Below are 23307 nucleotides of genomic sequence, written 5' to 3' on the forward strand. Positions count from 1 at the left end.
CAAAACCACGCAAAGGAATGCAAGAAAAAGCTTCAAAAATCAACCGAAAACCCTCACGCTCAATTCTAAATGGGGGAGTTCTTTGCTATTTCCTAACCCTCGTCACTGTCTAAGTAGTAGAAAACCCGGAATGAATATAAAGCATGAGAGGAGCAGATTGTATTCAGAGAATTTTATGGTACTTGATAAATACATCTTTAAAAAAGGTCATGATTGAGAATGTAAAGAGATTTTTCTGTTAAAAAAGCTGAATGGAGATGGAAGTAGAAAGCAGAAATACCAAAAAGAAAGTGTCACAGTACAAACAGAAAGAATAGATAATAAACATGAATCAGAGGGAATATGTCAGAAAATAAAACAGCAACAATAAATCTGCAGAAAAAGAGAAAAAAAATCTGTGAAGCTTTATAAAGGAAGGTAGATCGAAGTGATGAGAGGTGTAGAAAGTCATCAGAAGAAAGGACTATAGCCAAGTCTAAAATGTTACACCTAAAAATAAATATTGAGTAATTTACTGAACAAAAGACAAATGGTAAGTTAAATATACGGGAGGAAGAAAAGGAAGAAGAAAGGTTGAAGCTCCAGAGAACAGAAGAGCTGTTTGAAAACAAACAAGTCAGAAAGCTGTTAAAAGAGGTGTAGAAGAGAAAGTTTCAATGGTGAAAGTCAATGTGTAGAGATGAAAGATGGAAACAACTGGGAATGAAGAGAAAATATGAGAATGTTGAGCTGAATATTCTAAAGAAAGATAAAAGCCCAATTAAACTTTCAGGTTAAATCAGCTTAATATATTCCATGTATATTTAAACAAAAGTTGTACAGATATTTTTACAGTCTTACATATTTTTTCATTTTGAAAGGAGCCACAGCCTGAGTAGAAAAACCTGTTCCCTGCCAGCAAGCGGTAGAGAAGGACTCTTGCTCTGTGGAAGCAGAGGTCCAGAGCTTTCCAATCTGCATGGGCTTTGCTGATTGACGAGCTATAGATCTGTTGTGTCAGACCTCTGCAGAGAGACCACAGAGAGCAAGGATCCTTCTTTACAGTATGCCGGAAGGGGGCTGATTTTTCTAGTCAGGCTGTAGCTGGATTCTAAAGAAAACAATCCGTAAAACTTTAAAACCCTATGGCTTTAATGCACCTGACATCTATTTACTGTAGCCGATTTAAATTGCACAATAAACGTGACTTTAAACTAGCAGAAGAACATAAAGTCAGAGAATAAAGAAATAGACAAGTCTCAGTGTATAGTGTAGCCACCCTCCCCTAAGCGCAAGTATCTATTTAAACTTAGAAGTAGTCTGGCTGAAGTCAGTTTGATTCTGATTTATAGTTTGCCTTTCTTGGGTCTCTCCTAAGTTCTGGTGATTGTTTGCTTCTGCCTGGCAAAAGTATTGGAAGCCTGCAATAATTAGAGTTATGAAAGTTTTTTTTCCTCCCATTCCAACCACTTGGAGTTTTACTGCTGGTGGTGCAAGCTGGAAGAAGGTATAAATGTCTGGTAGTGACCTTAGGAAGTCAGTCTTCCCCCAAGCCTCCTGCCTGGGGGGGAGTAACTCTGTGGATTTTCTAATCCTCTTAGGCCTGCTGCCTGAGGAGAGTGATCATGTCCTTGGACCGAGACCAGGGTTTGAGGCCTACTGTGTGAAGCTGGGAGGTGAAGATGCCATGGAGGAACCTCAGCCTGAGAAGCTGAGTAGAAGTTTGGTCCTTGAGTAAAGTATGGTGATTTCTCCCCAAGATTATTATTATTATTATTATTATTACACAGGATTTATATAGCGCCAATAGTGTGTGTAGCATGTTACAATATAAGGAAGACATAATTGCAATACAATTCAAGACAATATGGTAAGGAGGGTCCTGCTTGTGAGGGTTTACAATCTAAGGGGGAGGGGTAACTGATACATGAGGAGGTAGCGGTGTGGGGATGAATTGTTTGAGAAAGAGTTCAGTGGTTAGTTTGAAGTGTGATAGGCTTCCCTAAAGAGAAGCCAATATGTTGGTAGCTGCAATATCCAGTACCTTACAGCCAGAAGTCCTTGTCACAGAATGCTGGGTCAGCTTAAAGGTTCTCTATTAAAGGTACACACAACCATATTTTATGGTTGTGTGTACCTTTGCTCTTGATTTTGGGGTCTGCAAGTCCATGGGTCCCCTAACACTATCTCCCAAAGTTATTAAATAAATTCCCTGCAAACAAAAATTCAGCTATTCTTACAAGACAGTTAAGCAGTCGCCACTGGTGGGTCAGTAAAGTGCATGGAGGCAGCAATGGAACTGTGCACCCTAGACAGGCCAGGAGTCCAATTCATTCAGGGGCTCCTTATCAAGTGAGTGCTAAAATAGCTTAGAATACAAGAAACCTGGCACAGTGCATACAGTGCACATACCTTGAGATATGGTGCGGTTGTTTAAAAAAAACCCAGGGATAAGCAAACATAACCAGCTTACCTAAATGCTCTACAAGAGCTTTAAGCAGAATATTCCCTTGTTGAGCATTTTTGTTTGCTGAAGACATTCACTCATGCCTATTCTTATTGTACGGCTCACAAATACAGTTGGTAGAGCCATGGTATGATGAAATAAATATAGCCATCACATGACTGAAGAAGGCATGGAGCGGTTAATATAAGCTCAGAACTGGTAAAACATGTAGGCTGACTTGATAGAAGTGTATACATAATTAATTAAAGTGGAAGTCAAGTCTATTTTTTAACAAAATTGCCTACAAGCAGGTTTTTTTATGACATAAGAGACTAGGTAAGGTGCATTACAGACCATTCATTTTAAATGGGCTGCCTAATGCAACACAGCTCAGTGCAAGGAAACGTGTGCATCCTGGTGTGCAGAGCTCTTAACCAATTGATGACCCCCTTGCTGCCCAGGCCATTTTTCAGTATTCAGCGCTGCGGTACTTTGACTGACATTTATTCCGTCATGCAACACTGTACTGAAATTAATTTTATACCATTTTTTGGGGACAGATAGAGCTTTCTTTTGGTGGGATTTAAAGTGGGATTCAAGTATATTTTTTTCCCTCCCCCCAATGTTAGTGTAAGCACTTACCTTAAATGATGCCTCTTAATCCGATCTTCTTCTTCTTTCCTGTCATTTTCAGCTGTCCCTCCAGTGTTGCGGCGGGTCTCCCATCCAGCGCTGACTCCTCTGTGCTTGCTGGCACTTCCTGTCCCACGGTGTCTGCATGCAGGTGCACGCGTCCATAGACTTACCTTGTGTCTCTCCTCGTCTCCCAGCCGAAAATCTGAACTGCGCATGCGCCCGCCACATGATGCTTTCTGGCCACCCGACATTTTTCAGATTTTCGGACGGGAGCACACTGCGAAGACACAGGTAAGTATTAACCTCTTTTAACGTTTTTTCTCTACGTTATAAAACATTTATTACCCAATTTTGTGGTAAAATATAACAGACGGGGTCACATCAGGTAAATAGACCCCAAACATGTCAGGCTTTAAAATTGCGTGCTCCCACAAAATCTTAAAAAACTACCATGCCTAAAATTGGCCATAGGCGACGCTTTAAATGCTTTTACCACTTATCAGTTTAGTTTTATCAGTGATTGATGGCTCTAGAATTATTGCTCTCACTGCGACGTTCACGGCGATATGTTACATGTGTGAGGTAATCGTTGTTTTTGCACGTAGGCGCACCCCCTTATTTATGTGTATAAGCGCGTGCACGTGGGGAATTTTTTTTTAAAACTTTTTTTTAAACTTGAATGCTATCACATAGGGGGCTAAAAATCCCCCAATGTAATAGCTAGAAAAAAATGACATATCCTCTTTATGGAGACATCAGGGGTCCTCAAGACCCCTAATGTCACCTTGGGACCCCCAAAGAAGCTGATGAAGCAGAGAGGGGTGCCGCAATGCGAGGTTATACAAGCGATCGGCCAGCTATAGAGCATAACAGCTGTTTACCTTCCCGGCGGCAGAAAAAAAAATCACGTATATGTACGTACACCCACCGGTAAGTATCCGCCGCCCGCCCGTTTTTTTACGATGGGCGGAAGTCAAGGGGTTAAAGTGGAACTACAGCTCCAGCTGGATAGCTGTTAGTAATGCAGTAAACATATTTGTTACATTTTAACAGGTTTAAGACCGTAAATAAATAAACTACCACTTTCCAGACACAGAACTTGTATTCCCTTACGGGAGGTCTTCCCCTTACTTCCTGTCAGTACAGGGATCAGGAATGATGGAAAATCTCTTCAACAGGGACAGTGGAGTGGGAAAGTGTTGGTGTCTGTTCCTTTTTCTCTCGCTGATAACCGCTCCTCTTTTTCTGGGGTCAAAGGGACAGGAAGTGAGGCAAAATGTTTCTAGTGGGTACAAAGTTAAATATAAAAACTGGATAGTAGTTTCAAGTCTTTCCACTCTATCCAAAACTAAAAGGAAAAAACATGTCTGGGATTTGTCTGAGATGCACAGTATGTGATTTTGTAATGCAATGAACTCAAATGTAGTCTCCACAACTTTTGGCAATAAAACTTTATATACCTATTATTAGGCCCACTGTAACACACAAATGCATGTGAAAAAAACTTCCAGCATGGGAACGGGAGTGTTGAGGAATATCTGAAAATGAACTACAGAGAATAAGAACTAAAGAAGAAATATGCAATACCAGACAATGTAACATATAAAAGATTAATAGTTTGAGATGGACAGGGCACGTAGGATGGAAAAGGAGAGAGGCGTCAAATAAATGTATAAAGGAAAACCAGAAGGCAAAGGAGGTGTCATTAGGCCAAAGAAAAGATATATAGAAGATGTTGAAGCAAATGTGAAACATCTGGAACTCCCAGGCTGGAGATGGAAGGTCATAGACACACGTACTGCAAGAGGCAAAGGTTCTTCAAGGGATGAAGCACAATAAAAGATTGTAAATGTTTTTCATTGTCTAACTCTGGTTCTCAACTAGGGGGCCATATGGACACATGGGCGCCTTAGGATATTTCAAGGGGTCCACAGGTGAAAAACATGTAACGAAGGAGCCACGGCATGTGCCAAGGGGGCCAACATAAAAGCAGAGTTTATTATACTTGAAAAATTGCCTCGCTGATTTGGGGTGAAAGATGACGTTATTTTGCAAGAACCCTTCATTGAACTACGGAGCAATAAATAAGCCCAAACAAATTTAATACAAGGAAAACATTATTTAGGTGAACAGTGCAATTTCCCAAAATTTGCCACAGCTTTCAAAACAAAGGAAAACTACTTTTTATGGCATTTCTGACATCAAACTTAGCAGAACCATACAAATGAGTTAATTGTTAGCACAAAAGGAGAACCACCTAGACATGGCAAAAAGAAGTGATCTTCACTCATTACTTACTGCCATGAGACCAGACTAAAAAACAACTTCACATTAAGGGGCACAAAGTGAAGCTTTGCAATTGTGTAATGTAAACTACCTTACTAAAATAATTATAACTTACAATTTACTGTATTTTTACAAGCTAAGTCTAAGTGGTAATCCTTTCCACCAGTAATGGAACCTGGACAGGGGAGGGGGCACAGTTGAAAAAGACGGCCAAAATGGTCAGAAGTGCTACGGCAAACACTAGTGTGAGAAACACAAGAATTGGTCACTTTGGGCAGCATTTATACTGGTAGCAAACAATACATACAGTATATATAAAGTAGTGGTACATTTAACTTTTTGTTTAATTATGCCCTTTTCTGCTTACATTGACCACTGCTGATGTGTCTTTGTCTATAGATTCACATGCTAAACGTTTTTTCTTTTTTCTAGCTCATAAAGTTCGAAGGAACAGGTTAAACCTGTACAATTCAATGAGCTGCTATTGAGCAAAGATAAGTGTTCCACCTCTGATCCAGTATGAGCTACATCTATTATGTGGGGAGAAGGTGGGCAATGGCACATAACCCAAATTGAAATATTTTCTGCTCTAGCCGGTGATCTCTTCCATTGTCCAATGTCCTGGCTTATGAGCAGCCCCTCGCAGTCCTACCGTACAGTGCAGGACAGCTGCTCCTGTTGTGTATGGGATGACATCAGAGAGTTGCAACCGACTGGGTAGCGAAGGTAAGAGGGTTTGGAGGACTAGTCGAATGAAGAGGAGGAAGGATGCAAGAGTGAGGAATAAAGTAATTATATCACCTTATTCATCACCCCCTAGACATAACGAGGAGTTAACCCTTGTAGTGCGGAAGTGGACCCACTGCAAGCAAAATCTATTTTTTTCCCTGGAGTTCAGCTTTAATGAGTCACAACTAGAGCTCTCCAAACAACAAGTGGGAGCTTTGCTAACTGCAGAGCTCTGGCTGTGACTGGGTCATGTTGGACTGCTGCCGAGAGAATAAAATAAAATGTTTGTTTCAGACAGGAAGGAAAACAGAGATTAAGTAATCGTGTCCAAAGTCTGACTTCCAGTTTTCCCAGAGTTTTCACGGCTGCTATCTAGGGATTGATAGAGAACTGTGACATAAGAGAGGAAGCAACAAAGAGCTTACAACAGCACAGGTACTGTTACATGACATAGTACAGACTTTCTCGACTAGGGTCCAGTGGGACACTAGGATTCTTTTAGAGGTTGCTAGAGGTTCCTTGATCAGTGAGCAGAGGTGAACCGTTCTGGTATAATCGCCAATTGGCAGAGACAGAGGCATCGGACCAGTGCAGCTTCTCCTCTTGTTTATCTTTTAAGTGACCACTGACTATAAATGGTCTGTAAAGGGTCATTCTTCCCACTGTCCCTCAATGTATGGGGGTAGGTGGGGCATTGCCCTGTCCACCATTGTAATAGGCATACTTTCCACTGACCACCAGTTTAACAGGGCATTTTCTCAATGACGACTGTAGTGTGGCCAATATACCATGAGCTGTAGATATAATCATTTTTAGCAGGGGTTCCCTGGGGCCTGAAGAGGATTTCACAAGCTTGAGAAAGGCTGGTATAACATAAGGGTTGGCATTGGTCACCTCAATAAACTGTTGTAAAAATGATAAATATCTTACCAATGTTAATTTCATCATCAGTCTCTGCATCTCCAATGCATTCAAACTGGAAGTCTTGCAGGGAATGTGAGAATTTCTGCACGGCCATTGATAAATCTAGAACAGAAAGACAAAAAATCATTATGATAAAACTACATCACTGATAAGTAGGGCTGTTACTGATTAAAATTTTCGTGTTCGATTAATCAAATTTTTTAAAAATCGATTAATCGGTTAATTTCGATTAATTATAATGCACATACAGATCCAACTACATCGACCTATACGCATACAGCACAGCAATGAAGTAATAAAATGAACTAGGATCACACTAATCCAGCACATTATTAATCTCACATGCCCCACTCAATATGGCTGCCGCTTGAGTGGGGCAACTCAGAATAATAACGTTCTGGATTAGTGTGATCCTAGTTAATGTTATTACTTCATTGCTGTGCTGTATGTGTATAGGCCAATGCATTGGCTGGCGCTCGTGCAGAAAGTTTCTTGGGCAAACTCACCGGCCCAAGTGGCTCCGTTGGCTAACGTAGGGAAGGGGGAAGGAGTCCGGTGACGTCACGGACATAGACGTCACCTGACTCCTTCCCCCTTCCCTTCGTTAGCTGGCAGAGCCACTTGGGGACATCGACATCACCGGACTCCTCCCCCTTCCCTTCGTTAGCCGACAAAGCCACTTGGGGAAGGGGGAGGAGTCCTGTGACGTCGATGTCCGTGACGTCACCGGATCTCCAACGGGACTCCTGGAAGCCGGCGGAGAGGTGAGTGTTTTCATTAGCGATCAAAAATGTTGTAATCGATCAAAAAGATTAACGATTAATCGAGAAATTAATCGTTAATTTGCACAGCCCTACTGATAAGCTAAAACAAATTTAAAAACATGTATGCCATGTTTGTGGGTAAGTTAAAGAACAATGTACTGACAGTGACAAAAGCTCAGAAAATGCTCTAGGGGGGCTGGTGTTCGTATATTTCATCTTGTTTACCTGCCTCCCGGGATGTCTGTTGTAATGCTACATCGGCTTAAATCAAAGCTGTATGTGACCCCAAGTCAGCTCTCTCTTTCATCTCTACAGAGCTTGTAGCCACATCTGCCCACTGGAGCACAAGCACCTGGGGCAAGAATGTATGTAAAAACTGCCTGAGGAGATCGGTTCAGTGTAGAGAGGGAGCATGCTGCATCTGAGGTCTGATTTTGGGTATAATAGAAAGGAGGAAGGTAAGGGAACCTGTAGACGGTTAAATACACAATAGCACCATTGTACTTTAAATACAAAAGACAAATTAATTAATTTAAAGACAAATTAAATGCACTGAGCCACTAACAGCAGCCTCTAGTGGCTAGACTACAAATCACTTTATTTAATACATCACCAAAATATGGAAGAACACAGTTTACAAATGTGATAAATCACATCAAAAATGCTATAATAAAAACTTAATTAAAAATACATTATGTCCAGAAAATACTGTGGGGGGAATTTATCAAAGCTGGAGCAGACAAAACCATGAGCAGCAGTGCTTGGCAACCAATTAGCTTCTCTCAGATTTGAAAATGAAAGTGAGAAGCTGATTGGTTGCCATGCACAGCTGCTCCTGATTTTGTCTGCTCCAGTTTTGATAAATTCCCTTCATATTTTTTTTCATTAACTACCGGTAGATACAGCTCTAACAATCTGTGAGGGTGGCCAGTGTAGAGTGCACAGTGTAAGGCTCTATTCACATATGGTGTTTGCGTTTTCTGCGCGGCGCGAAAGCGCTGATTTTTTTACATACGCGCGGATTCTATTACCATAGCCACAAACGTGCACAATCCGCCCTATAATCGTGCTCAACTATTTTGCAGGATGTGCGCTTTTGTACCGCGTGGACGCCACAATAGTCTGAACAATGCACATTGGAATGCATTGTTTTTTATGTTTAGTTTGTTTTCCGCGCGTATTAAACCGCTTATGTGTGAATGAAGCCTAACAATGGACAATTGGCAACATAAAATTAGGTTTCAGACTCTCCTGCATAGACTGCTTTCCTTGGACTGCTATAAGCAGCACTTTGAATGGCCTTAAAGTAGATCCAAATCCAATCACTAAAATATCATATATGCTTTATCATGTTCCAAAATGTTTTCAATGTTTTTATTTCTGAAGCTTTAAGTTTAAAAGAATAACTGGTGATCCTGCCATGACGGTCCTTGTTCAGGCACTTCCTGCTATGGATGACAGTCTCCAATTGAGCTCCTGTGTTGTCACCCTGACACATACTCTACTGGTCAAGACTACAAGTAGGCGCGATGACACAAGGCGTGGGCATGGTCCACACTTGTCATTAGCTACAGCATATCTATTCTTACTTGCATATCTGCGTTTGCTGAGATATTTGGTGCACAAAATGTGGATTTATATCCTTTGTGACTATCAAGAATATATATTGTTTCTACATTGTAGAATCCAGCTTTAAATATATCATAGATTGTATATGGTTTGTCAGTCCACCACATGAATTTTGCAGCAAAGCACATTTCTGGCAGAATCAACAGGCATTTTTTCTGTACTTGCAGGGTATAAAACAGGAGGAAATGCATTGCAGAGATATAATGTATATATTTTTTTAAAGATTGCCCTGACATACACTTTAATTGACAAGCTGTCAGTGTATGTACTGAGTGATTATATGCAATGAGTTCACCCTGGGCAACCAGTAAAAGTGAAAAGGATCTTGATGGACACTGCAAAATAAAGCTCAATAAGGTGAAAGAATGATAAAAGCACAAAAATGGTGAACATGGACTTTAAAGCTTTTTTCCTATAATTTATGACACAACACGACAGCAGTGTATAAATAAGGGTCAATAATAGTAATTGCGATCCATCTAAATTTAGCCTGCAATTCTGCTCAAATTCAGAGGGAGAATTATCATCCATTTACGAGAAAATGTCTCCCAGCGATAAGGTGTCATTTTTCTTCATGGGCTTTATTAAAGGTCACTTTTCCCTCAAAGCTCTCTCCAGCCATCTGAGACCCACTGTGTTAAATTGTCATTGATTAAAATAATTAAATACTGAAATAACACACTGGAAATGGCATACATAAGACTTCCCACTAAATTAAAGAGTTGCTGAGAAAGACGGCAACTCCAATCTGTACTGGGAAATAATTTAGCGCTAATAAAAGAAATGTAACAAGAGGGGAAAATGTTCACTTTGCTTTGTGAAGAAGGTCAAAGTGGAAAACATGTAGGCTGTGACGTCTGTGATATCCAAGAAACATGTTCGTTGCCTACATGTGCACAGTTTTCTAATACCTGGTATGAAAAGATCACACCACGCAAAGACTACACATTGCCAATGTGTCCACCAGGAGCTTAGAACTTTACGAACAATGGTGCTCCTTGGCTTTTGGTATTTTAGACAGACCGGGCTAGATACATTCAATGTTATTTCCCAACTAATGAAAATCGGTGTGTTTGTTTTTGGAGTTAAGCTGGCTTAGATTTTCAAAAGAACTTTTGTACGAAAGATCTTTCGTTCAACTTTCTATTCGTTGATGGAGAGGGATCAATTTCGACTGTATTGACGGAAAAACGTGAAGGGGCAGGATGGAAATTTTTTTTTGTTTTCGTTCAGGAAACTCCATTCATTCTAAAATCAAACGTTAAAATCAAACGGAATTTTGATCAACATTCCTCTAGTGTCAGACGGCATTATCGGTGGTCAAGGAAGATCTTTCTTATGAAAGTTCACTTGGAAATTTAATAGTGTATGGCCAGCTCAAGGCTGGGTTCACACCTAGGCGTATTGAATATACGCGTTTGTCGCGCGGTTCGCGTTGTGCGTTTTTACAGCGATTTGCGGTAAAAAAACGTGCGACAAACGCGCGTTTCCGTGGGCTACTTGGCTGTATCCCAATGGATACGGGTGGCAAATACGCCCCAAAGAACCATATATACCCCTATATATGGTTGATAACCCTATAGGTAATAATTGGTTTTCACATGTTGAGCGTTTTATAGAGCGTAGGAACATGCTGTAAAATGCCCAGGTGTGAACCAGGCCTTAGGCCTGGTTCACACCTGGGCATTTTACAGCATGTTCCTACGCTCTATAAAACGCTCAACATGTGAAAACCAATTATTACCTATAGGGTTATCAACCATATATAGGGGTATATATGGTTCTTTGGGGCGTATTTGCCACCCGTATCCATTGGGATACAGCCAGGTAGCCCTCGGAAACGCGCGTTTGTCGCATGGTTTTTTACTGGGAATTGCGGTAAAAATGCACGGCACGAAATGCGCAAGAAACGCGCATATTCGATACGCCTAGGTGTGAACCCAGCCTTGGAGTTTCACCACCAGAAATCTTATCACACATATTTAAACTGTCAAAGACATGGAGGTCATTGCACGGAATACCTGTCACTTTACTGTGATTTGTAATGACTTGTTAGTCATGAGGGCAAAGTTTTACCAATCTACCTCTGCAAGTTTTCCATTTGTCCAGATCCAAAGTGCCTCTTCATCAGTCACAGTCTGGACTTTTTTTTCCACCCCCAGTAAGACACTGCTCTTGGACTATTTAGGTGGACTGTGGTGGCCACAAATGGGCATCAGCCACTTTCCCCTCAAAGCTCTCTCCAGCCATCTGAGATCCACTGCGTTAAATTGTCATTGATTAAAATGTTAAATACTGAAATAACATGGAAATGGCATTCATAAGACTTCCCACTAAATTAAGGAGATGCAACTCCAGTCTGTACTGGGAAATTAATTAGCAATGATAAGAATTAAAGTGATATTAAAGCTTCATGTTTTTTTTTCTTTTATAAATATGAGCCTTATACCTCAAAACAATGTTTAGTGTTTTTTTATTATAGACGTTTAATTCCTCGTTTTCTAGTGGCTCCCCGGTGCACTCTCCCCCCGTCCCCTACACGGGTGCCTCCAACAGCTAAGCTTAGCTATGGAGGCATCTGTGCGTGCCACGCCCCCTTTTTTCCACCAAACAGGTTGATTGATGGCAGGAGTCTATGGCTCTTCTGCCCTCAATCTCCTCCCCCGCAACCAGGAAGTTTGGTTATAGGATCGCTTTGGGGACACGGTGGTGACAAGCGGCGCTGACAGCAGGTATGTGTGGGGGGGACGGGGGACTCAAAAAGGTACTGGGCGTTTTTTACCTTAATACAGAGAATGCATTAAGGTTAAACATACCCTGCCTTTAGTAATCCTTTAAACAAGAGGGGGAAATGTTCACTTTGCTTCGTGAAGAGTGGAAAACATGTAAGGGTGTGCGGTCTATAAGAAACCTGTTTACTTTGCTACATGTGAACAGTTTTCCTTTATCTGGGATACAAAGATCATACCACAGTGATAACATGGCTAATGTGCCCAACAGGAACTTAGAACTATACAACCAATGGTTCTTCTTGGTTGATCTTTTGCTATATTAGCTAGACAGGGCTCGATACATCCAATGTCATTTTCCAGTTCTGTAAGCTGATGCATTTATTTTCGGCGTTAAGAGTTCACCAACAGAAATATTTTTCACACATATTTAGGCTGCCAAAGCTGTATTTACGCTGCCTGGATCCACAGTGCCTCTTCATCAGGTGCAGTTTGGACCTTTTTTTGCACCTCCGGTAACACACTGCTCTTGGACTATATAGGTGGAATGTGGTGCCCACACACTGCATGAGCCTTATATGTGGAGCTTCTAAGGGGCATTCGATCCTTACCCATTACCCCAATGTTCATCAGTCTCTATATTTTTGTGTTTGTTAGTGGGACTGATATGTTTTATTTGTAGTTAAAGCTCCATTGTGGATTGCTGTAAAATATACCCATCAAATCGAGAAATATTCGTATTGAACTCGATGGACCTATGTCTGTATTCAACCTTACCAACTATGTAATGTAGTTTTGTATTCATTAATAATTGATGAAAACATCTTTTTAACTGTAACTAGTATAAGTACCAAAAAATTGACTTGGTACAAGCCTTTTGCAATCCCTTATACATCTGCACTCTACTCTAGACTACGATAAGTAGGAGTCAGTGAGCTGCATTTGAATCTGAAGAGAACAGAATACGGAGATGAATACCTCATCAGGCTATGGCCTTTACTCCACTGTTAAGTAAGCTGAAGAGAGGACACCACAATATTCCTTAGCTGAAAGTGGTGTTGTCCACCTGGCTGTGACATGTGATGGGGCTGTGTAAATCTCAGGACTGGATGAAAAGCAATGCAAATTCTGCAGGTACATCAGCTCCCATATATTTATTTATTTATTGCAGGTATTTATATAGCACCAACAATTTACGCAGCACTTTGCATAGTTGCACATTCACATCAGTCCCTACCCTCAAGGAGCTTACAATCTAAAGGTCCCTATCTCACATACATAGAGGGCCAACTTAGAGAGGAGCCCATTAACCTACCAGCATGTCTTTGGAGTGTGGGAGGAAACCGGAGTACCCGGAGGAAACCAATGCAAACAGAGGGAGAACATGCAAACTCTTTGCAGATAGTGACCTGGCTGGGATTCGAACCAGGGACCCCCAGTGCTGCAAGGCAGAAGCTGTACTTAATCTGTGCATTGCATTGTGTGCCTGGAATTAAACTTCAATTTGTTAGCCTAAGATTCATAGCTGGACTATTTAACAGTTTATACACATGTGAGTGCTTACTTCCTTTTGCTGTCCCATCTAACAGTACAGCACAGTGTTTAAGGATGTTGTAAGCGCTTTATTGTTTACTCGCTCTCAGCAATCCCTAGATAGCATCTGTGAAACTGTGTAAAAGTTATCTCCGGAGGTCCGACGTCCGTAAAATGAAATTATGTCTCCTGATTGGTTGAAATTATTATTTTTTTCATACTTTTGGCTTTGCTTTTAAACCTAATGAGGCATTTATCAGTATATAACATCCTCGGTCCCCCGTAGCCTAGACATTAAAGGACATGTTCAAGGGAGTGATAAGTGGACAGGAAGCGAGGGGAAATCACCCCAGTAGAGACAGTGGCGATAGATAGCATGATTGATAGACAGACAGACAGACAGACAGATCGGGGTGGACAAATTAATATGGAATTCAAGAGCCAGTCTGTCCATCCAGGAGCCACCAGGATTTTTCAGAGCCAGCTCCATTGACAGCATCTAGAGAAAACCTCAAAATGAATAGCTAGCGCCTAACTTTAAAGGAACATTGGCTACCTGGTCCCTGTGATTTGTCCAGCCCTGAGATAGATAGATAGATAGATAGATAGATAGATAGATAGATAGATAGATAGATAGATAGATAGATAGATAGATAGATACACTGGCGGAACTACCAGGGTCGCAGCGGTCGCAATTGCGACCGGGCCTTGGCATTCCGCCATTTAGGGGGGCCCAGCGAGGAAGAAGAGAGCCCCCCAGAGAGTGCCGCTCCTTCCCCTGCCTGCAAGAGAGAGACTCACCTGGACGCGTCCTCAGAGCGGCGTTTGGCTCCGCCCACTCCCTTGGCGTGACTCGTGCAGCTGTCCCCATAAAGACGGGAGATTTGAAATGCTCAGTGTCTTACCTAAAGCGCTGAGCATTTCTCGGCTGGCTACAGCTGTTTCTATTGCTCCGTTCTGTCCGTTGGCTGTTAGGCTCCTGACGTGGCAGTCTGCCTGTGTGATCTGCAGCCTGTCAGCTCCCCTGTCTGGAGACAGACAATCTCCAGTGCTCTACTTCGCTCTGCATGCTGAGCTGGGTGGAAGGGAAACAACAAGATCGTGTTGCAGGAGCTCTCGGCACTCTGGACTGGCTTCGTGTGTGAGTGGGGGTGGGGGGGAATGATATAGTGCTCACTTTTATTATAATGCTTTGCTGGGACTTGTAGTCCTGCATAGCTGGTGTTTTTCTGCATTGCTGTATGATGATTATACAGCAATGCAGAATAGCTCCAAACATGTAGGACTACAAGTCCCAGCAATGCATTATAGTGGGGGGGATGCTGGTGGCATTCTGCATAGATGACTTATTATAATGTATTGCTGGGACTTGTAGTCCAGCATTGCTGGTGTTATTCGGCATTGCTGTATGATGATTATACAGCAATGCAGAATAGCTCCAGCTATGTAGGACTACAAGTCCCAGCAATGCATTATATTTTTAAGTAGGGATGCACCACTGCCAATACTAGGCCTTTTCACCAGTACTTATACTTGAGAAAATGCCCCGATACTAAACGCAAATACCGGCGTTCTGTCGAGAACGCCAACGTAGTCGAAATTGCCGACCTCAGCAATTGCGCTTGTGCACAGACCAGTATTATTGAAGGAATAGGCATTTATTCACAAAGTATTTTGTTTAAATTGTTCATTGTGACCGTTAATAATATTCCACCCATCATTTACTGCCACGGGTCACAATCAACAATTGCAAACGAATACCTTGTAAATACCTGGTAAATAAATGCCGGTTTCCTTGTTAATCCCTTCTGTACATAAGCGCAGATACTGGGTCGACAGAACATCAGCACTAACATTTTAAACAAGCGGCTGCCCGAGGCCCTTGCTGCAGACCTCGGCAGCCTTCCTGTTAACCATGGGGGGGCCCTTCATGGTCTCTTGCACCGGGGCCCTGAAGGTTCTAGTTACGCCTCTAGATAGATAGATATAGATAGATAGATAGATAGATAGACCCGGGTGGACAAATTAATATGGAATTCGGGAGACAGTCTGTCCATCCAGGAGCCAGCTCCATTGACAACAACTATAGCAAACCTCAACGCCTAACTTTTAAGGGACATCCCTGGGATGAGAGAGAGAGGGATGAGAGAGAGAGGGATGAGAGAGAGAGAGATGATTAGGGTGGGAAGGGTTATACTGTGCAGCCCTTTCAGAATTGCTTTGCCAGTGTCCGATTTGATTTGCCAGCGTGCCCTGTAATGTATGGTGAAGAAAATCTATTTACTGCTAAAGAAAATCTCCTAAATCCATCCTTCAGCCAACACTTTGTTGCTCTATAAAACCAAATCAAACAAAGCTTTATTTTATAGCGTACATTCTGCAACAATAAAACTCCAGGTATTCCATTATTAATCTGCGAGATGTTTCCAATGACATGGCACCATGGTGACTTCAAGCCCCCCCCAAGGAGCAGACCATACTACATCCCCGCAGCTTCCATCCACAAACAATATATATCATACATGGCTTGTCATAAAGATTTAAGTGTGCTACACATATTAACTTTCCGATCCTAATGCCTTTCTCTGGAGAGGGAAAAAAAAGAGAGAATACTGAAAGATTCCTCGGTGAGCCAAAACAACATCTGGTTCAAATGATACATGATTGATTTTAACGGCTTATCTAGCAGACATTCCGCAATGTATGCAGAGAATGACGCTCAGTGCCAAGGGAAGCCAGCGTGAAACTCAACCTACAAAATTACCAATAAACAGTAATTCCTTGAAACCTGAAATTGAACACTTTACAGTGTCTGCAACACCTTTCTAATAAGACATCATGTTTTATAACAATGAGATAAACGCTGACACCTAAGTCATTTTATCCATATAGGTGGACTAAGTCATTAAGAATGGGGAATAAATATGAGGAATAAATACAGGCAGAAACATGGCTGTGCCATGGGATCGCCAGTTTCAACTATTGTGGCGAACCTGTACATGGAGGAAGTAGAAACAAGGCTCTGACCACCTTCAAGGGAATTACACACAGTCATTGGTTCAGATATGTGGATGACACTTGGCTTAAGATTCACAAACAAGAGTTACAGGCTTTGACCGACCATATCAACTCAGTGGATCATAACATCAAGTTTACACGGCAAGATATGCAAAACAACAAACTGGCTTTCTTGGACTGTTTAGTAACAGTAGAAGAGGGAAGGAGGCTGGAAATAGAGGTCTACAGAAAACCAAAACACATGGACCAGTACCTGCTATTTGACTCCCATCACCCTCTAGACCAAAAACTGGGAGTCATCAGGACTGTACACCACCGGGCAGAGGAAATTCCCACCAGGACAGAGGCCAAGACGAAGGAATTCAAACACTTCAGGGGGACCCTTAAAACCTGCGGGTATCCAGACTGGGCTTTTGTCAAAACAGAAAGAAGAGGAAAGAATGCCAAGAGTACAAGTGAGGGTGAAAAGAATTTTGTCATCCCGTATGTAGCTGGGGTATCTGAGAAACTCAGAAGGGTTTTTAAAAAAACATCACCTCCCTGACTCCCAAAACACAAGATGAACAACATGTGCAGTGAGGAGTGCTCAGAATTGTGTGTCGGTGAAACAAAACAGCAGCTACACCAGCATATGACACAGCATAGAAGAGCCAAACCCTCTGGTCAGGATTTGGCAGTATACCTACATCTAATGGAAAAAGTTCACTCCTTTGAAGACAGTCAAGTACGCATCCTAGACAGGGAGGAGGACTGGTTTAATGGAGGTGTGAAAAAGCCAATTTATGTAAAAATGGAGAAGCCAAGCTTGAATCGAGGTGGGACATCTATTGTCTGCCACATACAATGCTGTTTAACACCTTTCTCTGGGCAGGTTATTAACACCTCCTAGACTCCAATTATGCAAATGCAATCAACCCCTGGTTGTGACTAACAGTCATTCTGAATTGAGAAAGCTTTTTGGATGGCCAGTGAAACGTCTTCAAGAAAAATACAAGTCCAGTTGCCTTGACTTATTTTATATAGATGCAATATATGAAATTTTTGTTTTTATATTCCTTGTAAGAGTTCTAAAACTCAGTAATCACACTGGAGCTTCTCTTTAATGGGGGGGATCAGACCTAGATCACCAAATAGCTTACACTGAGTAGGAATACCTTTGATTTCACAAAAGGCAACACACAAGGAGATTTTGTCTGCCCGGTGTTTTTCTTTAAGGCCGTTGTCCGCAGTTAATTAATGGGTACGGTCTTTATGAGCTCTTAAATCTGGCGATTGGGAATGGAGAGAATTCAATGGTCATGGTCCCCTTGCAGCATTCTTATTAGCAATTGGGTGAAATGCATCCCATGGATTGTGCTTGCCAGGAGTCTTACTGCAACCTTATTTATTATTCTCCTGTGTGAGTGTTTGTGCATCTCGTTCCATCATCCAGACTGTGACCTTTCCTTGACCAATTTATCTCTTGTTAAAATGAAAAAAAAAAATACGATTCAAGGAAAAAAGAGCAAATTCTGTACAAAAAAAAAGGCCATGGAAGCAATGCCGGGTATTACCAGTCTGCAAAGGACGGCCTTCTCCTCTGGGTTTTAGAAATATTATAAATGAAATCGCAGACGCTTCTTGAAAGTAAGATGAAGAAACACAGGAAACTCTCAAGTTGGTCGTGCTCATCAGCTGCTGCAAAACCTCCCTAAGAAACATTGCTGACTAGATTACAATAAGTCATGAATGGCTTAGAGTGGGTTGATGATTAAAATCCACCCTGTCCATGAATCATCCAGAACGCCATTTTTAGTAGAAGTTATTTATTTCTTGCCACAAACACGAAATGCTGATCCCGAGCAGCCTAGGCCAAGATCACATGGTCTGTAGCAGCTATGAGCATGACTCAGGTAGCTCAGAGGTCACTTTTACATTACCCACTTCCCTCCAAGGCCCCCCACTTTCCCTGTTACCAATAACTACACCACACAACAACGGGAATTTAAATGGCCACAGCAGCCTTTTATTATAAACACTTATAAATAACATTATAAATAACCATATTAACAATATTAACAGCCAAACACCTGTACCAACTCGTTTGGTTTCAAGGTTCTTGAAGACAATTGTACTCTAAAAATGGACTAGTATCTGCGGGCACCTTTTCTGCAACTGAATGCCCCCAGCCGCCATACACCGCCTCGGGGACGTAACTAGATTGCCCGCAGACCCACGTTGGTCCCCTATTTACCGGTCATACCAATCTGACCGTCCGACTACTGGAGGACACCCATACCACGGATGGGTCCCCCGTCCAGATATGTACCCACTACCAACTGCCTCCAAGGATCCAAACCGCCAACTGAGCTGGGTGGAAGGGAAACAACAAGATCGTGTTGCAGGAGCTCTCGGCACTCTGGACTGGCTTCGTGTGTGAGTGGGGGTGGGGGGGATTATATAGTGCTCACTTTTATTATAATGCTTTGCTGGGACTTGTAGTCCTGCATAGCTGGTGTTTTTCTGCATTGGTGTATGATGATTATACAGCAATGCAGAATAGCTCCAAACATGTAGGACTACAAGTCCCAGCAATGCATTATAGTGGGGGGGATGCTGGTGGCATTCTGCATAGATGACTTATTATAATGTATTGCTGGGACTTGTAGTCCAGCATTGCTGGTGTTATTCGGCATTGCTGTATGATGATTATACAGCAATGCAGAATAGCTCCAGCTATGTAGGACTACAAGTCCCAGCAATGCATTATATTTTTAAGTAGGGATGCACCACTGCCAATACTAGGCCTTTTCACCAGTACTTATACTTGAGAAAATGCCCCGATACTAAACGCAAATACCGGCGTTCTGTCGAGAACGCCAACGTAGTCGAAATTGCCGACCTCAGCAATTGCGCTTGTGCACAGACCAGTATTATTGAAGGAATAGGCATTTATTCACAAAGTATTTTGTTTAAATTGTTCATTGTGACCGTTAATAATATTCCACCCATCATTTACTGCCACGGGTCACAATCAACAATTGCAAACGAATACCTTGTAAATACCTGGTAAATAAATGCCGGTTTCCTTGTTAATCCCTTCTGTACATAAGCGCAGATACTGGGTCGACAGAACATCAGCACTAACATTTTAAACAAGCGGCTGCCCGAGGCCCTTGCTGCAGACCTCGGCAGCCTTCCTGTTAACCATGGGGGGGCCCTTCATGGTCTCTTGCACCGGGGCCCTGAAGGTTCTAGTTACGCCTCTAGATAGATAGATATAGATAGATAGATAGATAGATAGACCCGGGTGGACAAATTAATATGGAATTCGGGAGACAGTCTGTCCATCCAGGAGCCAGCTCCATTGACAACAACTATAGCAAACCTCAACGCCTAACTTTTAAGGGACATCCCTGGGATGAGAGAGAGAGGGATGAGAGAGAGAGGGATGAGAGAGAGAGAGATGATTAGGGTGGGAAGGGTTATACTGTGCAGCCCTTTCAGAATTGCTTTGCCAGTGTCCGATTTGATTTGCCAGCGTGCCCTGTAATGTATGGTGAAGAAAATCTATTTACTGCTAAAGAAAATCTCCTAAATCCATCCTTCAGCCAACACTTTGTTGCTCTATAAAACCAAATCAAACAAAGCTTTATTTTATAGCGTACATTCTGCAACAATAAAACTCCAGGTATTCCATTATTAATCTGCGAGATGTTTCCAATGACATGGCACCATGGTGACTTCAAGCCCCCCCCAAGGAGCAGACCATACTACATCCCCGCAGCTTCCATCCACAAACAATATATATCATACATGGCTTGTCATAAAGATTTAAGTGTGCTACACATATTAACTTTCCGATCCTAATGCCTTTCTCTGGAGAGGGAAAAAAAAGAGAGAATACTGAAAGATTCCTCGGTGAGCCAAAACAACATCTGGTTCAAATGATACATGATTGATTTTAACGGCTTATCTAGCAGACATTCCGCAATGTATGCAGAGAATGACGCTCAGTGCCAAGGGAAGCCAGCGTGAAACTCAACCTACAAAATTACCAATAAACAGTAATTCCTTGAAACCTGAAATTGAACACTTTACAGTGTCTGCAACACCTTTCTAATAAGACATCATGTTTTATAACAATGAGATAAACGCTGACACCTAAGTCATTTTATCCATATAGGTGGACTAAGTCATTAAGAATGGGGAATAAATATGAGGAATAAATACAGGCAGAAACATGGCTGTGCCATGGGATCGCCAGTTTCAACTATTGTGGCGAACCTGTACATGGAGGAAGTAGAAACAAGGCTCTGACCACCTTCAAGGGAATTACACACAGTCATTGGTTCAGATATGTGGATGACACTTGGCTTAAGATTCACAAACAAGAGTTACAGGCTTTGACCGACCATATCAACTCAGTGGATCATAACATCAAGTTTACACGGCAAGATATGCAAAACAACAAACTGGCTTTCTTGGACTGTTTAGTAACAGTAGAAGAGGGAAGGAGGCTGGAAATAGAGGTCTACAGAAAACCAAAACACATGGACCAGTACCTGCTATTTGACTCCCATCACCCTCTAGACCAAAAACTGGGAGTCATCAGGACTGTACACCACCGGGCAGAGGAAATTCCCACCAGGACAGAGGCCAAGACGAAGGAATTCAAACACTTCAGGGGGACCCTTAAAACCTGCGGGTATCCAGACTGGGCTTTTGTCAAAACAGAAAGAAGAGGAAAGAATGCCAAGAGTACAAGTGAGGGTGAAAAGAATTTTGTCATCCCGTATGTAGCTGGGGTATCTGAGAAACTCAGAAGGGTTTTTAAAAAAACATCACCTCCCTGACTCCCAAAACACAAGATGAACAACATGTGCAGTGAGGAGTGCTCAGAATTGTGTGTCGGTGAAACAAAACAGCAGCTACACCAGCATATGACACAGCATAGAAGAGCCAAACCCTCTGGTCAGGATTTGGCAGTATACCTACATCTAATGGAAAAAGTTCACTCCTTTGAAGACAGTCAAGTACGCATCCTAGACAGGGAGGAGGACTGGTTTAATGGAGGTGTGAAAAAGCCAATTTATGTAAAAATGGAGAAGCCAAGCTTGAATCGAGGTGGGACATCTATTGTCTGCCACATACAATGCTGTTTAACACCTTTCTCTGGGCAGGTTATTAACACCTCCTAGACTCCAATTATGCAAATGCAATCAACCCCTGGTTGTGACTAACAGTCATTCTGAATTGAGAAAGCTTTTTGGATGGCCAGTGAAACGTCTTCAAGAAAAATACAAGTCCAGTTGCCTTGACTTATTTTATATAGATGCAATATATGAAATTTTTGTTTTTATATTCCTTGTAAGAGTTCTAAAACTCAGTAATCACACTGGAGCTTCTCTTTAATGGGGGGGATCAGACCTAGATCACCAAATAGCTTACACTGAGTAGGAATACCTTTGATTTCACAAAAGGCAACACACAAGGAGATTTTGTCTGCCCGGTGTTTTTCTTTAAGGCCGTTGTCCGCAGTTAATTAATGGGTACGGTCTTTATGAGCTCTTAAATCTGGCGATTGGGAATGGAGAGAATTCAATGGTCATGGTCCCCTTGCAGCATTCTTATTAGCAATTGGGTGAAATGCATCCCATGGATTGTGCTTGCCAGGAGTCTTACTGCAACCTTATTTATTATTCTCCTGTGTGAGTGTTTGTGCATCTCGTTCCATCATCCAGACTGTGACCTTTCCTTGACCAATTTATCTCTTGTTAAAATGAAAAAAAAAAATACGATTCAAGGAAAAAAGAGCAAATTCTGTACAAAAAAAAAGGCCATGGAAGCAATGCCGGGTATTACCAGTCTGCAAAGGACGGCCTTCTCCTCTGGGTTTTAGAAATATTATAAATGAAATCGCAGACGCTTCTTGAAAGTAAGATGAAGAAACACAGGAAACTCTCAAGTTGGTCGTGCTCATCAGCTGCTGCAAAACCTCCCTAAGAAACATTGCTGACTAGATTACAATAAGTCATGAATGGCTTAGAGTGGGTTGATGATTAAAATCCACCCTGTCCATGAATCATCCAGAACGCCATTTTTAGTAGAAGTTATTTATTTCTTGCCACAAACACGAAATGCTGATCCCGAGCAGCCTAGGCCAAGATCACATGGTCTGTAGCAGCTATGAGCATGACTCAGGTAGCTCAGAGGTCACTTTTACATTACCCACTTCCCTCCAAGGCCCCCCACTTTCCCTGTTACCAATAACTACACCACACAACAACGGGAATTTAAATGGCCACAGCAGCCTTTTATTATAAACACTTATAAATAACATTATAAATAACCATATTAACAATATTAACAGCCAAACACCTGTACCAACTCGTTTGGTTTCAAGGTTCTTGAAGACAATTGTACTCTAAAAATGGACTAGTATCTGCGGGCACCTTTTCTGCAACTGAATGCCCCCAGCCGCCATACACCGCCTCGGGGACGTAACTAGATTGCCCGCAGACCCACGTTGGTCCCCTATTTACCGGTCATACCAATCTGACCGTCCGACTACTGGAGGACACCCATACCACGGATGGGTCCCCCGTCCAGATATGTACCCACTACCAACTGCCTCCAAGGATCCAAACCGCCA

General features: G+C 42.1%; 1 protein-coding gene across 1 annotated transcript in view; it reads right to left on the bottom strand.

The window, feature by feature from the left end:
* Positions 1 to 23307, bottom strand: part of ARHGAP42 (Rho GTPase activating protein 42) — a 289730-nt gene that overhangs the window by 183782 nt on the left and 82641 nt on the right. Inside the window, exon 2 of the mRNA XM_018563547.1 lies at positions 7007 to 7102. Within this exon, the coding sequence (XP_018419049.1) occupies positions 7007 to 7102 (96 nt within the window). The remainder of the gene's footprint in view (positions 1 to 7006; positions 7103 to 23307) is intronic.

The sequence above is a fragment of the Nanorana parkeri genome, unplaced genomic scaffold, assembly GCF_000935625.1.
Source record: "Nanorana parkeri isolate BGI_ZX_2015 unplaced genomic scaffold, ASM93562v1 scaffold673, whole genome shotgun sequence".
NCBI classification, from domain to species: Eukaryota; Metazoa; Chordata; class Amphibia; order Anura; family Dicroglossidae; genus Nanorana; species Nanorana parkeri.